The sequence below is a fragment of the Teleopsis dalmanni genome, chromosome X (assembly GCF_002237135.1).
Source record: "Teleopsis dalmanni isolate 2A chromosome X, ASM223713v2, whole genome shotgun sequence".
NCBI classification, from domain to species: Eukaryota; Metazoa; Arthropoda; class Insecta; order Diptera; family Diopsidae; genus Teleopsis; species Teleopsis dalmanni.
In genome coordinates, this window is record NC_051848.1 from 85,010,070 (window position 1) to 85,028,333 (window position 18,264).

Genomic DNA, 18,264 nt, shown 5'->3' on the forward strand with positions numbered 1-18,264 from the left:
CACTGTACGTGCCAGTTTATGTCATGGATAGAGGAATAGGTATATCAGTTGAATTATATATAAACTAGATTTACTTTAAGCCAAGTTTTCAATTTTGATCAAGCGAAGTTTATATACTTTATTTCTATTGGAAATCGTAATTTCAGTTTATCAAAGACAATCCATCACATAACAAACACTAAATAATTTATCAACTAGATTTACGAGTTAGAAATATATACATAATTTAGATACAAAAGAAAGACAAGCCTACTCTAATATATATAATATTAGATAATGAGAGATAGTCTATTATAGTGAATTATTGAAATAATTTATTAGATTCACGGATAAAAAATCTGCCAAAAATATTAAGCCCTTACCTCGGTAGAAAATACTTAAATTTAATCTATAACATCAATTTATTAAAATGAGAGCCGGCGTATTCGTGCCCCGGCACTAATGCAAAACCGTGTTGTTTAGTAATAAATTTCAAAATTTGCGCCTTTTAGGACAAATTACTACAATTCTAATACGTTTTGGAGAAAAAATGGCAGTAAGCAACACAGCCTTTTTTTATAAATCGCTAATAATATAATAATCACACTTTCCAGTTTTAAAGAAAGGCGTAAGTACTGTTAACAATTATTGTAAGATAATGTAATTATAAATTACAGCCTCTATGAGTTTTTTCTTGCTAGTTATATTTGGTGGCAAATTGAAAGTGAGCATATTTAAATTACCTTTTAAATTTAGGCACAACCAAGACGTAGTAAAAATGCAAAATTGGCAATACTCATGTGACACTCTGCATAACATGCATTTTCGGCATAGCCCGAAAGAGCGAATTTTGTCGTGCCCGAGACACTCTGCATAACATGGCCCTAACAGTCGATCAGAGTTATATGTACGAACATATTTATCATCTCATTAGGTTTGTATTCCTCTATTTATGGTAACATAATGGGCCAATAGGCCTTAATGGATCCCCTAGGGATCGCCGGTATAATTTAACCTAACCTATAGGTTTTTATTGAATATATTTTAAATATATTCTCTTTCTTTCTCCCTTCTTCTCATTTATTATATTTGTCAATTAAATTAACAATATCAGAAATTGAGTTTTTATTAGATAATTATTAGATATTAATCTAACAAATTGTTTCCAACTAACTTTTATGATGTTAATATGGCTAACTATAAACCAATCATTGATAAAATAGAATAAAATAGAGTCAAATGCCTACATAAGTAGTGTTTGAAGATTTATTCCAGTAACGTCTTCTAACCTCCCGTCCAACTGTATGTACTAACACAAGCATTAAATCACATAATACATTATCATATAATATCTAATAATCTAATAAATTGTTTCCAACTATCTTTATATGAGAACAATCAGACTATAAACCATGTATGGATAACATATATTGGGTTTAAACATCTAAGCCCAATATACATCTAAGAAGTGTTTGGATTTTTTTTTTTTGAAACATTTAACAAGTAATAAATTACATAGTATATCAACAGATTAGATATATATCATATCATAAGATCTTATCATAAGATATATCATCCAATAAACTAATATCGCAGTTCTTATATACAATTATTTTTAATGATTTATTTTATTAAAAACTTTATATTAGATTAGTATTCTTACCGTGGTTTTGATATCTTTTTCATATCCATTTCATTGGAGTTTAGTATGTTCTATTTCCTAGGACTGTAGGCTGAATGCTTTCAGACATGCTGTGGTGGTCTTTTATAATGTTGAAGTTATTTTATTGTTGCTTGTTGTTTGTTAATTATAATTTTTGTTGTTGTTGTTGTTGTTGCTGCTGTTGTTTATACAATAGTTTTGATTGATGTTTATTGTAGAATAATATACATATATATTCATATACATATATAGACATATATATATGTATATATTTAACAGGTGCTGATTGCTTTTAGTAGTGATTTGATTTTTTGAATTGTAGATCTCATGTATTAAATTGGTTTTTTTTTTTTTTTGTGATATTGCAAAATTTTGGAAATTTTTTGTTGTAATATTAATTTGCAGCAATTGCTGAGTATTTTTCGTTTTTAATTTTATCTAAATCTAATGATTTTTATTAATTAATTTTCTTATTTTTCTTCTTTATGTATTATTATTTTTTTTTTGTTTTTTTTTATATTTTATTTTTTTTTTTCTTCTTTTTTTATGTATTAAATATTTTTTTTACTCGTATACTTTAATATATATTATAAGGTTAAATAGTTTAGACATTTAGTTTTCACCAGATTCGTTTGTAAAAAAATCTAATGTCTGTTTCAATTCAAGTTATTTAGATTATTTGGAATTATGCAGTGATGTACACTCTGTGTATGTTTTAAACTATAATTTGCTTAAGTATACTTTTTTTCTAATTACATATTTTAGAATAAATGTTACTACATAATATGCAGTAGTGTATCATATAGGTAGGTATATGTATATGTAATTTACGTATATATATTATTAAAAATACGAGGCAACCAAGTTGATTGGCTTCAATAAAGTGTTTGTTGGTTTTTGTATTACTAATTTTATTTTATTATAATTTTTTAATTATTTTTTATATATAAAGGTTATGAGGTTTTTGGTTACTACTATTAAATTTCTACTTATTAAAAAAAATTTTTTTTTTTTATATATTATACATGCATATATTCTTATTTATTTAAGTAAATTATTTATTAGTTTAGTTGTTACTTTAATTACTTTACTTTTTGTATTTTTTTTTTTGTTTGTTTGTAAACTTCATAAAATTCAAATAATTAATATATATTTTTGTTGGTTTTTGTTGATTTTTGTTGGTTTTTGTTGATTTTTGTTGATTTTCAGCATGAGCACCCAACGCATTTGCTGCACAGCAACAATGCAACAATGCACCAATGCACCTATGCACCTTTTTGATTTGTGCTGTGTACTCTTCAAGGAGTTCTCAAAACTCTCTTTTATGGCAAGCGCCGCTTCGAACCACGGATTTTGTGGTTGCTTCGCTTGTTGCTAAGAAATGAATGCCAAATTTATACAGTTGTTGTTGTTATTATATTATTAATATTGTTGTTGTTGTTGTTGTTGTGTTGTTGCTGATGATGATGTTAATGTTGTTGCTGGTGTTAAGTTTGTTGATTTGGAAATTTCAGATATTTTTGGTGTTTTGAGTTTAATTGAAACATTTTAGTGAACGATTTTAATTGCGTACCGTTTTATTGATTTAAATATTAAAACTATTTTAAGCAATTTTGGTTATTTCATATATATAAACTAGAAGTCACATCAAATATAAAAACAAAAAAAAAAAAAAAACCAATTAATTAATTGATGTTTATTTTTTATTAAATGAATTAAGCTTTAAGCAGAATTTGTTTTTGAACACGAACACACGATCAAACAAATGCGCGCGATAGGAGTAACTCGCTTGTACGTAACTAATCGGTTAATCGGACGCAGGAAAATAAAAAAAAACCCAACCTCAACATGAAAAGAGGTACTTCGGTACTTCTTCATATTCGAAAGGAAGAAATAGAAAGGAACAAACGAAGTGGTTGCATATCCTTATATGCTACACATCTAGACATATTCTTTAAAGGGCAATGTACGACTCTCGAAGTGTCGAGCAATGTTGAACAAAGAGGAACGTTGCTAGTGAGCAGGGACGACAAGTGAGAAAATTATATCAGCTGCAATAAGAATACGAACAGGAAGCAGGATTACGTGAGGATCGTATACACAAACGGTGATGGAAGATTCTAAATATAGTGCAGAGGGGAGTTAATTTAACAAATTTTTTGTTAACAGCTGTTAAATGAACACACATTATAATTGAAAGAGAAAAAAATGTGTTCAAGTTGAGTTTAGACATATGAGGCGTAAGGGAAACAAATGAAGTGAGAAGAAATGCAAGCAAGTCTTAATAGATAGAAGAAGAAACCCAAACCAAACCAGAGTATATATTAAATAAATATTAAATAAAATGATTGAAGTGAATGTGTAACATTTAAAATTGCACTTATAAATTTATAAAAATAATGTAGTATATTTATATATAATGATTAAAATAGAATAATGCTGTACTAGCGAAACGATCCTAATAACTGCATGATCATAAACAACATTAATAAATATGTTCCATACATAATACTATGGAGTAGGCAAAGAAAAACAAATCATTAGGATAGCACAGATAGTAGCTTAAAAAGCTTACTCAAAACCTCTTGTTGCATAAAACTGCATAAAACTGCATGAAAGACATGAATAAGTAAGTATAAGACATAATATTATGGTAAAATCAGAGATAACTAAATGATAAAGATATCCAGCATAACCATGAAAGACTATTAATAACCCCTATTGAATAACCCCTATCAATGTCAATTCAAGCTCATAGCAAATAAAAATTTGAAGGCTATGTTAATTTCTTTCTAATATTACAATTGAAATTTAAAGAACAAAAAGAACTTAATTTTTTGTTGAAGAAACAGAAGAAGAATAGAGTCTGTCCTTTAACAAATATATTAGCTATATTAAAAGTTCTCTCTAACAACAAAGCGTTTCCCTTAAAAAAAGTTATACTAAAAAGTTTTCTCTCAAAGGACATACACAACAACAATACAGCCTTCTTTTTAACAAAAACTATATTAAAAAGTTCTCTCTAAAAAAACTGTTCAAAGATTGGACAGTTTCAGGCACAAAAGCTTTGCCGTGGTCTTGAAATCTATAACTTTCAATTATCTCTGTTTAGTTGTAGAATTGAAACAAATTGAGAATGCAATTTTTTAATCAAATTATGCGTTTTAATAGAACAATAGAAATAATAATAATAATTAATAGAAAAATAACTGAAAATTGTTAGATCTTAGATCTAACTGGTATTTTGAAATACCAGTTACATACTTAAGAAAAGCTTTTCAATTCTTTTTAAAATTAATAAGCAATTATAACTATTACTTCTCAAACAAACTAGTAAAAAATATATACATAGAATATTAATCTTACTTCTTTTTGCTTACTAGTTGGCAAAGAAACTAAATAGTAATGTTAGATCTTAGACATTGTTAACTTTGAAGTACCATATCTAAACGTTATATAGGGTAATATGAATATAACAGTGCATTTCATCCTAAATTTTAATATATAGTAAAATTCAAGTTAACAGGGAATATCAACTGTAAAAAACTATGAACTTGAAAGAAATTGATACATTAATTTTAGCGTAGTAATATCAAGTGCATTAAAATTATATCAATGCACCAAAAACTACTACTATTGAAAAAATATTACAACAGAGTGGGACTAGTTGCTTTTGTATGGCAGATATGTACCAAAATAGATTTAGCTAATGTTAAATTATATAAGCTAAAAAGAAAGAGCAAGAAAACATAAGTATTTAACTTAGTGCTTGCTTAACCGTGTACTATTTGCTCTTCAACTATAGTTTTGTACCAATAAGAACAGCTGTATTTTTTAACTAACAAACTTCATAACTTGACCTTCAAAATATAATATAGTGACTTTTTCTTGATTTAACAAGTTAAATGAATACCTAATAGTTTTGAAGTATTACGTTAGAGAGATAAATTCTATTTACACCAAACTTCAAAACATCACGTTTCAATGTATAGTAATATAGCTCTAGAACCATTCACCAATGCGTCATTTCAGTAGCGAATTTTGCCGAAAATACTATTTAAAGAATACCGAGTTAATAAATTAGCAACGAGTATTTGCAAAAGTGCTATGTGAGAAGCTCAGACTTTTTGAATTAAAATGAATAAGTTATATGAAAATGATTCGAAAACAAATAATTAATACATAATTTTTGTTTACATATATGTACAACTATAATGTAAATTATTTACTTTTAAGACATGTACTTAGTATTGCTACTTGTTATCAAGATTTTATTGTAACTCACGTAGTGTCGGTGAACAAGAATGCATTATCATATATGTTTATTTTTGATGTAAATGGAAACAGCAGGTGTTAAAATCGTTAAACAAATATAGAAACGATATGCAGAGAAAATAAATTGACATAAGAACAAACTAAAAAAAAAATACATGCTTAATAGATTTCTTTCCAGTTTCCAATTGGCGCTTTCTGAAGTGTAGGAATTAAATTAAAGCAACAGCTCAGATGCAATACGATAAGTATCTGATGTTATTTTGTACTATTTTTTGTAGGTTGTGTGCTGTTATTTTTACAAAAAGAAATTGTTGTTTTGTTTTCTTTTTCTTAAGTACTAATATTAACACTTAAAAGGGCAATGGACGGACGCTGTGATAAAGTAACTAGAAACCAAACGCACATGTTTTGTTTTAAATATTAGATATAATATCTTAACGTGTGTATCTCGTTGGCAAGTAGTGATTTATTAGACAAATGAAACGTGAAATTATTTTTTAAAATAAAAAATAATAATAATACTTATTTTTGTTAATAACAATATTTACGACGGACCAGTAGACTTACTTAAACCTCATCAATTGTGTTACTTAGTGTAGGAGAACAGAGAAAAACAGAAAAAGATAGAGCAAGAGAGATACATTAGTACTTTAGTCTTTCTTGTTTAATCACAAATGGAATCACAAATTTATATAAACTGCGCTAAAGAACAATAGTTGAAGTCAATAGTTTAAAATAGGTATTTAATCGAAGAGTATTGATTAACTTCAATCAGACAAAAACTTCATCAACTCACACTGAACACTGTAGACTGTAGATATGGAGAATATATCTTTGATTAGGAATTATTGTCACTCATGCACTAGTGGAATTGACGTAGACCCTGACTCCGGTAGAGTGATCAAAGTGAGGAAACACTAACCGCACTTGATGTACGAGTCTGGAGAAGACGCGTATATAGCGTAGACACCTGCAGAGACATGCTCCAGGCGGAAACCTGGTAACACTTTATTATGACCATTTAAGTAAGTTTAACAAGTGGAATAAGTTTATTCTCTTCGTTAACAAAGCTTTTGTCAACATTAACTAATCAATTACTATTACCGATATAGACATATGTAAGCAAGAGATGTGCAGCAACAATATAGCGTACAGTTTATGTAATAGATACTTTGTAATAGTCACTTTGTAATAGTCTAAATATTTGTATACTCTTTTAGCAAATATTTAAACTTTGTTATTCATAAAATCAACGATTACAGTTCAATGAATCAGATATCATCACTCCAAATATACAGTCTCAAACTAATGTCCACTAATGTTGTAACATAGCTCGAAAGGTTTTGAGATAGGACTTACAAGGTCCTAGGCACTATAATGTGCTAGTCACAACAGTGTAATGCGATATAAGAAATGCAGTTTACTAATAGAACGAACGATATTGTTACTTACTCTCATAACTTACTCTCTTGTTAGATCTTAATTGATAACATAGACTCTGCATGCTGCGAGAGTAAAAAGAGCAAAATTACTTATGAATCGTTATCATTTCCAGCCACAAATAAGAGGAGAACAGTGAAACGAGAGTAAAAAGATTCAGATTACTCAAGGATCGACATTGTAGTAGGTGTGCAACATTTTTATCTTTTATGGAATCGCAGCAAAATTTATTGAAAAGAATATTCATTGGTGCCAATGACATGTCAGCATACCCACTATAACACTTATATCTTGTTGGATATATCTTCATGAAATCGCTAAATTATTTTCAATTTAAGATCAACGTTAAGTGAGCAAGTCTTGAGAGTTGAAGACGTTGAAGACGTTGCTCTAAGAAAAAGTTTTTGAAACGTTAGTTGCAGGGAAAACTGATAATTTTGATAATCGAGTAGAGCAAAGTTGGAGAGAGCGAGCATGTAATAAAGATATGAGCAACAGATTTTAACGTCCAGCGTCGAACACTAATTAAAGATTGCCGGTACTGGAATTTTCATTACATAGTTACATAGTTATATTATTCCAATAGTGTTACTGTTTACATATTAACTTAAATCTGATAATTAATCTAGTTATTCGTGCAAGTGATTGAATTTATCGTATTTAAATGAACTCAAAAGAAACAATAGCTAAAATTGTCACAATTTTTTTTTATAATTTGAACACGTAAAGTTTTTTATGCAGGTCAAATTTTCACTGGTATATTTCATATCTCAAGAAGTTCCCACATTCACATTATCAACAATTACTTTTAATTTCACAAAAAATTCAAAAGTGACTGACTTTCTTGATATATAAAAGAAAGACATCCGACATTCAGCAGATAAGAACTCAATCCAAATACTAAGGACCCCACTATGTCTTATCAACATTGTTAACCGAAACATATGGTTTAATAAATCAATCGACGACGGTGGTTTAAAATCGCATTGAAAGCATTGAAAAATATATTTTGATGCGTTTGCACTTTGTACTCGTTGAGTGGTGAGTACAGCGCGCGCTCGCTCACTCACTACATTTCCACTGACCTTCACAGTAGTCAATTGTCTTCGTTTATCGTTGAATTGTTGAGTTGTTGAGAATTCAAATTTAAAATTTAAAAACATTTATAGAAATAATAATAACTGAATTATGCTGAATTTCCATTAAAATTATGAGAATTTTAATTAAAACTTTAGCCACAGCCACAGCCACAGCTACAGCCAAAGCCACAAGCTGATAGCTGATAAGCAAGCGAGCGTCTGAGATTTGAGAAATACCAGCGAGTAGCAACAATGCAGCGAATAAAATTGTTGATGGATCGCAGAGCTCCACATGAGTGATCTATTTGTGAAATGATTTTATAATTTCATAAATAAATCTATTGCTAATTTATTTAACGAAAATATTTGTGTAAATTTGCGATGCGAACGATAATTCGAAGTTCTCACATGCTTTGTGATAAAAATAAATAGAAAAAAAAAAATTTTATTGAAATTTCAGCAAAAAGCGGCACGCGCAACACTCGATTCAAGTCTGCAGTTTTTAACACTTATGCACAAGAAAAACTAATGAAATAATTAAAAATATGTTTATTATTGTTTTTTATAAATAAAATAGTAAATAATTTAAATTAAATACATAGTTAAAGTTGGTTTGTGTGTAAACAGGCTCGGCTAAAACAAGTAGAAAATTCCATGTATGCAATGTTTTCCTAATGTAAGACATATTAGTTTTTTTTTTTTTCTGATTCTATAAAGTTTAATTTCTTTCTTCCCCACCAACATGCCTATTTCCCTTATAATTTTATGAAGACTTTCCTGCAAATTTTTTTTTCTTTATTTTATATCATTTATTTATATATATATTTTTTTTTTTTTTTGTATTTTGGAATCTTATTGTCGTGTTGCTTTTCTTTGCATTTCTCTCTTGCTTACTCGCTCTCTCACTCTCTCTCTCTCCTCTCAATCAAAATCTCATATCTTTACTCTCATAATATTTTACACATTGTGTTACTTTTTATTACATTCCACCTCGCAACACCCCAAACCCCACTAATCAAACTACCATACAATATTGTTATAGTCGAAAGAGAAATCTTTTAATTTTTTTTATTTTGTTTTTTTTTTTGTTGTACTAAACGTACTTCTTATGTGCCGTCGTCGCCGTCGCACCTTTTTAAATATGTATTTATTTTCTTGTATATTTACTTTTAAAAGACAATTGCAAATTTTATTTAAATAAACACTTGCTTTAATTTATTTATTAATTAGAATTCGCATATTTCTCATTTTTAAGAATTTTTTAATATATTTTTCATAAATTTTTTGAAATTTTTATGTATATTTCTAGCAGAATTAAAAATTTCGCGTAGACGGAGCAACTGCGACTAAAATCGTCAATCAGAAATTTCTTCACCGTTTTCAGTTTTTTGCTTGTTTGCTGCGTGTATGCTTTATGTGTCTCTATTTTGTTCTCTCTGTTGTTTTGTGGCCTTTTTCTTTTTACTTGTTTTTCGCTTGTTGTCAATTTAATTCAAGCGAATTCATTTAGAGTTACCAATGCGAACAATTATTTATAATTGCAATTTATTACTTATTACATGGAAAAATCATAATAAGCAAGTGAAAGCAAACAACATACAATATAAGATTTAGATATGCATCAAAATATTTAATAGTATTAATAACCATTTGAAAGCCCATTTGAAATTAATTTATAAAATCAAAAAAAAAAAAAAAAAGAAACTACAAACAATATTGAATTGTTATTAAAATAAAACAATATCTAAAAACATCCATAAAATAGGTTTAATATACAACATATGACACACTCGTATTTATGTACATATATATATTTCCAATATACTGCGTATTATTCAAATTAAAATTATTATTATTTTTATTAAATAAAATTAGTAAAAGTAACTGATTTTATATTAAGTAGTGTAAATATAATAAAACATATTTAAAAAGAATTACGAAAATCAAATTAAAAAATTAAAAAAATTTAAAGATAAATGCCATATATATTTCTTACTATAATAAAATATTACTTTACTTTTTAACTATATGAAATAATGAAAAGAATAATAAAAATTTCAAAAATTAGAAGTACAAAATATGCAGAAGAAATTATAAACAATAGTAAATGAAACTATATAATATATTTTAAGTAATTTATAAATTATAATAACATGAATAAACAGCTAATAAAAGTTATTGCTATTCATAAAAAAAAGAGAATAAAATTATATTATTTTCTTTAAAAAAATCTTTAAAAAAATCAATATTAATCTTGAAAACAATACAAATAGAAAAATAAAGTATTATACATATATATACAATATTGTATATAGTATATGTTAATATTAAAATTATAAAAATAACACAGATAGCTAAAAATTATTTGTATTAAGATAGATATATAAAGAACTGTATTGAAATAATAAATAACTTTAGGCAGAACTTTAGAAAGTATGAATATATCAGAAGTGAAACTAGAAAACTATTTTTTATATATCGAAAATACACAATTTACTAAATATCCAAACAAATTAATTTGGATAACTATTTTGCAAGAATATTTTTCGTAATATATTCATTTTTACCTTCACTGAACATCAAAATGTATTCATAACAAGAGCAATCAACGAAAAATTGCGACAATATGAAATGTCAAAATTGTAAAATACAAAAACAATACACATATTCAATTAATAATTTTTTTAGGTATCCCTTTCGCACCCATACAGAAGCAGTAAACAATTCCGATTATTTACAATCATCAATTCACAGTAGATAATTCGCCGCAGAAAGGAACAAATTATTTTGCTGCACATCTGTTTTATTTATAAAACAACTTTCTGCATTAGTATGGATATTATTTAATGAATTGAAAATGACAATTAGGCTGTAAAAATTTTTTAAGTTTGGATTTAAGAAAACTGAAATATTGTTAAACACTCTTTACTTGCTCCCTCACAGTTTATTGCCCCCAAAAGTGGGTGGGATTTTTTATTTATCCATTCACACATTTGACACAATTTCAATTATTTTGCAAGGAAAAATTAGGAAAACAGTTAAGGAATAACAGATTTTATATAAAGTACTCAATTACTTTTGATAACATTTCATAAACATTATTTTTATACGCATTGATTCAATTTTGCTTAAAGCTTAATATTAAAATAAAATATTTTTGTTTATATTTATTTATATTTTCGAAGCATTGCACACATTCAATTTGGAAACAAATCAAAAGAGAAGAAGAAGAAATTGCAAGAAACACGAAAAGTAGTTTTTTTCCCGTTCATTCATTTTTATGCTTTCTATTTACATGATTTGACCGTACTTTCATAGAACAAGAACACACATTGCACACTTTGTTGAACATTTTTGGATTTTATTCTAATTTATATATAATATTTTAATTTATTAATAAGTGTTTATGTTATATGATATTAATATGAAATTAATATGAATTTCCGAAATGAAAATCAACCGAACACGCAAAGTTCGCCATTTTCTATTTTTTGTATGTCTCTTTCAATATGTTTCTTTCATATGTTCGAAGTGTTGAATGTATGAGGGAAAAATTGTTGCTGGAGTTGTGTGCGGCTTTTAATTCGCCATTAATTACTCTTGTTGACTCATTCACTTATGTCATTTAGTTCGTTCAAATCAGTTAAAGAGCGAGTGAGTTAACATATTGCTTGTTGCATTCGCGGTCATTGCCATATTCCTAAATTCGCTTAGAGTATGTTCAGTCTGTGAGTATTGTTCTTAACTTTTGTTATTTTTGTTATTTATTAAATATGTCATATTTTACTTATCAAATTTAATTTGTCAAATCAAATTTTTGTCATATTATTATACATAGTATAGAATAATATATTTTCATTGGTATGTGTTGCATTTTTTTTTGTGCGTTAAGTCAACGGAATTATAAGTGAGAGGTGAAGGTTTAGGTAAGTTAATTGTCTATTTTATATAATAGATATGAATGAAATGAATTGTATATATTGGACATACATTATACAATCAAATATGTAGCGCTAGCTGATCAAGATCTCATACAGATCTGTAAACATACTAAAAAATACACAATTCGAATTTAATTAATTAATTTTTATGTTTCAATTGATGAAATATTGGCATTGGTAAATAGGAGATCTTCATTTTGACATAAGCACTTATTGGATCCACTAAATGGCTAGAAATTGTCTTCTATCTAGAAATTGCTGTTGAATAGTATAAAAAATTAAGAAACTATTGTCTATCGATTCCTTACAGGGAATCGTATCTTGTTATAGTTATGGGCAATACGATGCAAGTTGATTATAATTTTCGGTATCGTAGAATTAATCTAACTGTGATGGCCCAGTTAACATAAATGTCGATAAACTGATTGTATGTTATTTTTTAAAATTATAGCAAAAATTTCGTCACGACAAGATTTTAGATATTTGTGTTGTGAATATTTAAAATTGACAGGACAATTAACTAGAAAGTAAAGAGATATATCTAGCCTCTAACTAAATTGACCCAAAACTTGCATAATAATATTTCTATTGTCTATATTCTGATGTCAGTACACATATTAGTCAATTGCAGTTTCTAATATCTAACAGATATCTAATGTTAAGAATAGAACAATGTTTTTTTTAGATGTTTGACAATAGAGGCCCATATGGGAATAGCTTTCGATCACAGTTTTAATAACAACATAACTTATTGGTTACGAATGTCATTACCCCCTTATCTAAGCCTCTGGCTATGAGATATACCAACTTTCTGGGTTTAACCTATATTTAGTATCAATACATACTACAGTAATGAGACACTTATTATCAGCCAAGATGGCTGTCTGACCAAGAAGGGTTATGTTTTTCTAAATAATGATAAAAATGAATTTAGTTGCTACATAGATGTTTATTCAAGAGAGGTTTGTATTGAAAAAGTTTTTACTATATTGTGTCCATAGTATCGTGTAACTATAACATCAATATATACTATAATTACTATATCGTCAGTCAATGCTTGTTAGTTCAAGAGGGATGTCCGACCAAAAGTGTTGTGCTGTTCCAAATTAGTAGGGATGTCGGTACAATAGAGAAATGCGTTGGGGAAATGTTCACTATATTAAGTCCATTTTACATTTGAACTACTAATGAACTTTGTGAGTAGAAGAAAAAACTACTAGTTAGCAGTTCATTTGACCGACATGTATATAATTGCATTCATAATTAACAAATAATGTTATTTTGTATATAATGGAGTTGTTGCCTTGTGTGTCAAAAACAATATAACATTTCTCTAGTTAATAATAAAAATAAAGTACCAGCAATTTGGACTGACAGACGGAGGGTTATGTCAAAATTTTTACGCATTTTTATGTATGTATATCATGGTTAAATATAGAGTTTGAATGAATAATATTGAGCAACTTTTGATCCAATTTTGTATAAAATAGTATAATTAATTGAAAATAATGAGTATATGAGACGAACAGTCCTTGACAGTCAATATTTTTTACTTAACTTAATCGTTCTTCTATATATTTTTTACCGCGGATTAGAATCATTGGCGTTCGTGCAAAGCTGAAACGACTTCTAAATGACACCCTAATTTAAGACAAAATGAACCAACTTGACAAGTCCACAAACTTGGCCGAGTTCCTAATTTTGCCAAATGACAACTCGCTGTGACAGTTCGGCAAGAAAATGTTCCCTAAACATTTTGAATTTTTTGGCTAATAATGGACACTGACAAATAAGGTGAAGTGTAGTTTCCTTCTCATCCGAGGTGCCACAACTCCGTTAAATATTTTTTTCGGATAGACCCAGTCTTATAGCTTGTCTTTCTAGTTCGTATTAACCTGTCAGCACTGATATCATAATGCTAACCAAGTTAAACCTTAGTTAAAGCAGCTGACACATTCGTTTCTTCTCCAACTTGACCCGGTCGACCTTGATATCTGACAGGAGGATTTAACCGCCCAAGTATGTTTAGCTATCCTTAAATATTTTTGTTTGACTGCCAGTTGGGTTGTTGCAAGTGAATGTCAGAGAGCAGAGTGCTTGCCTTGCGACGCTCGTCTGTCCAGCAGTTGTCAGAGATGTTCCTGTGGGCAAGTACCTATGTGCGTTGGACACTGATATACCTAGCTAACTCGTTAAGAGAAGCCCAACATTGTCAGACGGTTAAGAATGTAGCTGTAGCACTTATCAGAAATTTGATAGGAGTTTACGATATTTACATCCTGAATCCCATCATTCTACGTAATGAACAGCCATTACTTCTGCCTTAAAAGCACTTCAATGGTTCGGTAGTCAAAGCTTGGTGCTAAGAGGCAGTTTATAGGAACTGGGTTTAGGATCTAGTTTGGAAAAGTTTCTTAATTCGATCGTGCTTTTAATGACGATCTTTTAGATACATACCTATATTAAGTTGTGCAGTTGTGCCATATATTTCTATCTATTTTTTCCACGTTTTTCCACCCTCATTCAGCTGTTTAGTTAAATTATATTCATGGCGGTGTACTGCTTTTCAACCGAAACCTTTGACTTTTTAGCTTAATTGAACCGATCAACGAACCGAGCCGTTTGGCTTTTCAAATTCTGCTTGAGACCGTTGTAACCTTATAAAGCATCAGTCCGGAAATTTATACAGGTAATAGTCTTGGTTATAATAGATGTTGTTAGGATGGAAGTAGTTTCACAATATTTCACAATATCTGGAGTCCAATTTGCTTTAAGAGTATTCACATAATTGTTATGTTGAAGCTATTTGAGCCAGTGCACTTGAGCAGCTTTACTCTTTCTTAACTCGAGATATTATCAAAACCCCTCTTTACGCCTTGACTGGATTATTGTTTATTACTTCATCGGAAGTGAAGTATTCACATAAGCAACATACATTTATAATCATAACCATTTTGATCATTTTAATTTTAAGGATCACATTTTTAAATTAATTAGGTACATATTTCTCTCTTCCTTCTTTTAGGAAAATTTGATATTTTGCATCTTATTGAATCCTCCATTCCATTGTCGGCATCCTTTATTCTATTTAAAGATTAAATAACAAGGTATGTTCTGATATTTTAAAATATTTCTAATACAATCACAAAGTTTTTGAAATCAATTGAAATAAAATATTTTTCTGTTATATCCAAATAGTATCACAATGTGTATTTTATTCAAATGCTTTGATCTGCCATTAAGGGATTTTATTGAATTCTGGTTCATTATATTTCTGGTGAACTACCTTGTGGATGTGTTGCGGAGATGTTTAAATAATGTAAGTGAATTATGTAAAGTATTGTTTAATAAAATTAATAGCGTGCTTTTCCGTTCGTTAGGAACAGAACAATCAAGCAGAACACCAGGTACGGCCTCATATTCCAGCACAACAACAATTACAAGGACAATCACAAGTTCTGGCCCTACCACAAATCCATGCGGCACAGCATAATCATGTCCAACCAGAAAACCGTATAGCAGGTCAAGCGAATAACGCCATTCAAAATTATCAATATGTGCCAGTTGTTGATATAGTTCCACATAGATCTGGGGATATTGACTTGTTGATATACAATAATGGTAAGCAGATAGCAATAAGAATCAAAAACAAATAAATTGCTGGAAATTGCTACTCCCAAAATTTTAAGTACAGTAAATTCGAAGTTATCAGAAGTACCATAATGATATATATACAAATATCATATTGGGACAGATATCATCATGTCATTCGTAGAAGAAATTTGGTATTCAAAATTTGAAATTCTCAATTTGGGTAAGAAACGAGCTCCAGAACTTCGATTCGTATTTAAAAACTTTGATATTTTTTTGAAGTAAGTACCGTTCCGTAAGTAATTTAATTTTTAATTTTTAATTTTAAGAACATTTAAATACAAAATATTCAAAATTTAATTTGATGGACGCGTCGAAACAGATAAAAATCTACTTTCGAAAAAATTGAAATTTTTTCAGGTGAGAACCTATTAAAAATTCATGCACCTGCAATCGAAGATTGTTTTTATAAAAACCTGATAACTATTAATTTAATGCATATCATTCACTTGTTTTGGATATATCGCCTTCTTTCATCCTCATCTCTCACTGACGCATTTAGCCCCTATCACCCTTTTACTATGTGATGAACTTTGTTTTTCGCTGCTCGACTTTTCTCACTTGAAATATACTTCGTCTGTCTCAGAAAGTAGTTTTTTATTTAAGAATTTATCTGGCTGATTATATCTGATTAATAGTACCGTAGTTTAAACCGTGCTCTATTACGTACAGTCGTGTATTATTAAATGAATTAAATAGCTGTCGTCAATTGCGCATGATCATTATCTTTTCTTTATCTTATCTTTTCATTATCTTATCTTGGTTCCAAGAACGGTCGGGTCTTCATCCCGGAGCCACTCGTCATCAACGATGACCAAGAACCGTTCAACATCCCCCAATAGGGCTCCACAAGCAAGTCCCGGCGTGTTACAACAACAACAACATCACCTTTAAAATATATTGGCCAGAACAATTCTCAGGCATAAAACTTTGGATGCATGGACTTTAGAATTTGTAGTGGATTAGACGTATCAAGCACTTATATCGTTCGAAGGGTAGCCACTTACCATAATCCCTACCAAAGACCTAAAGAAGAATACTAGATGCTGTGTTTGTCGTCACGGGGTTCATATGAACTACGCATGTACTCCAGCTCCCAAAAGAGTCATATTGAATAGTGAAAAGGAACAGTTTATTAACATTTTGAAAAGCTCGACAAATTCTGGACTTTAAAAGCTAATTTTTTCATACAGTAAATATAATCAAGACCCGTTTTCACTGAAATTGAATGCTGTTAGAATCCAAGTATTTGAACAAAGTAACGAAAGAGAACCTACTGCTCTAAGACCAGTAATAGTTCATTCCCCACTCGAGACTTGGCTTACTTAAGCAGTTTTTCTTCTTTTTTTGCTAAAATACAACTTTGAAGTTGCTCTTCTATATTCAGAACAATGTAGTGGTCAAAAATATTAAACTATTCAACTGAATTGTCAGTTGACACCTAATAATACCTGAGGTTTCTGTTGCTCATATATAAAAAGTGTAAAGTAAAGTAATTGGTATTCTACTAAGTCTGAAATAGCTATAGATATGATTACTCCTATTTAACATTTAACTAATAACTATTTTACATTTTTCTACTAAAGTTCCTTCAATATATAATCCATAATATTCCAATAATAATATTCTTTTTTCATTTAAAGCTTGGATTCAACATTACAGGATGCTCGAGTCCGGTGCGATAAATTTGAAGAAGTGTTTATTCTAACTTGTATACACATTGTCGATAGGTCATTGCTGTATACAGGGGGATTTTTCCATTAATTTAACTACACAAGGTGTTGAGAGAGTAGCCGTTCATTTGTATTTTTTATCCTACGAAATAAATAGATACCCTCACCTCACTTGTGATTCCACACCATCTATATTTGTAAGTTTTATTGTTAATAAATTTAATAAAAATAAAATTAAAAAAGTTTTTTTTATATATCATAGTTATCATTATTTAAAATCATTTCTCTGTCCCAGTGTTCTGCTATGGAACATAAACTGAAAGCATTATGTTAGATGAGCACACAGAGCTGTTGTAATTAAAAAAAGTTAAAAAGGGGTTGAAAAAAAGAAAATTCTAGTAGTCAAAGGGATATATATATATATATACATATTTCTTAATTTTTCGTTCTTCCCGGATTTTAATCAAAGTCTTATAACAATACTGAACTAATTTTCTGGCAATTCTGCAACATGATGCACGGAAATAAGACATTACTTCGTAAATACCTTGTATTTAATATTT

General features: G+C 28.9%; 1 protein-coding gene and 1 long non-coding RNA gene across 3 annotated transcripts in view; one reads left to right on the plus strand and one right to left on the minus strand.

Moving 5' to 3' along the window:
* The window catches only part of LOC119662109 (AF4/FMR2 family member lilli), a 199,839-nt gene extending 197,828 nt beyond the window's left edge, over positions 1 to 2,011 (minus strand). For both annotated transcript variants that reach the window (XM_038071660.1, XM_038071661.1), the window contains exon 1: positions 1,643 to 2,011. In XM_038071660.1, the coding sequence (XP_037927588.1) occupies positions 1,643 to 1,671 (29 nt within the window). In that variant the 5' untranslated portion in view covers positions 1,672 to 2,011. The remainder of the gene's footprint in view (positions 1 to 1,642) is intronic.
* Positions 2,012 to 12,278: 10,267 nt separating this feature from the next.
* Positions 12,279 to 17,907, plus strand: LOC119662763. Its single transcript, XR_005250897.1, has 5 exons — positions 12,279 to 12,362; positions 15,403 to 15,484; positions 15,576 to 15,696; positions 15,758 to 16,249; positions 17,672 to 17,907. It is a non-coding gene; the product is annotated as an uncharacterized LOC119662763 (long non-coding RNA).
* The last annotated feature ends 357 nt before the right edge of the window (positions 17,908 to 18,264 follow it).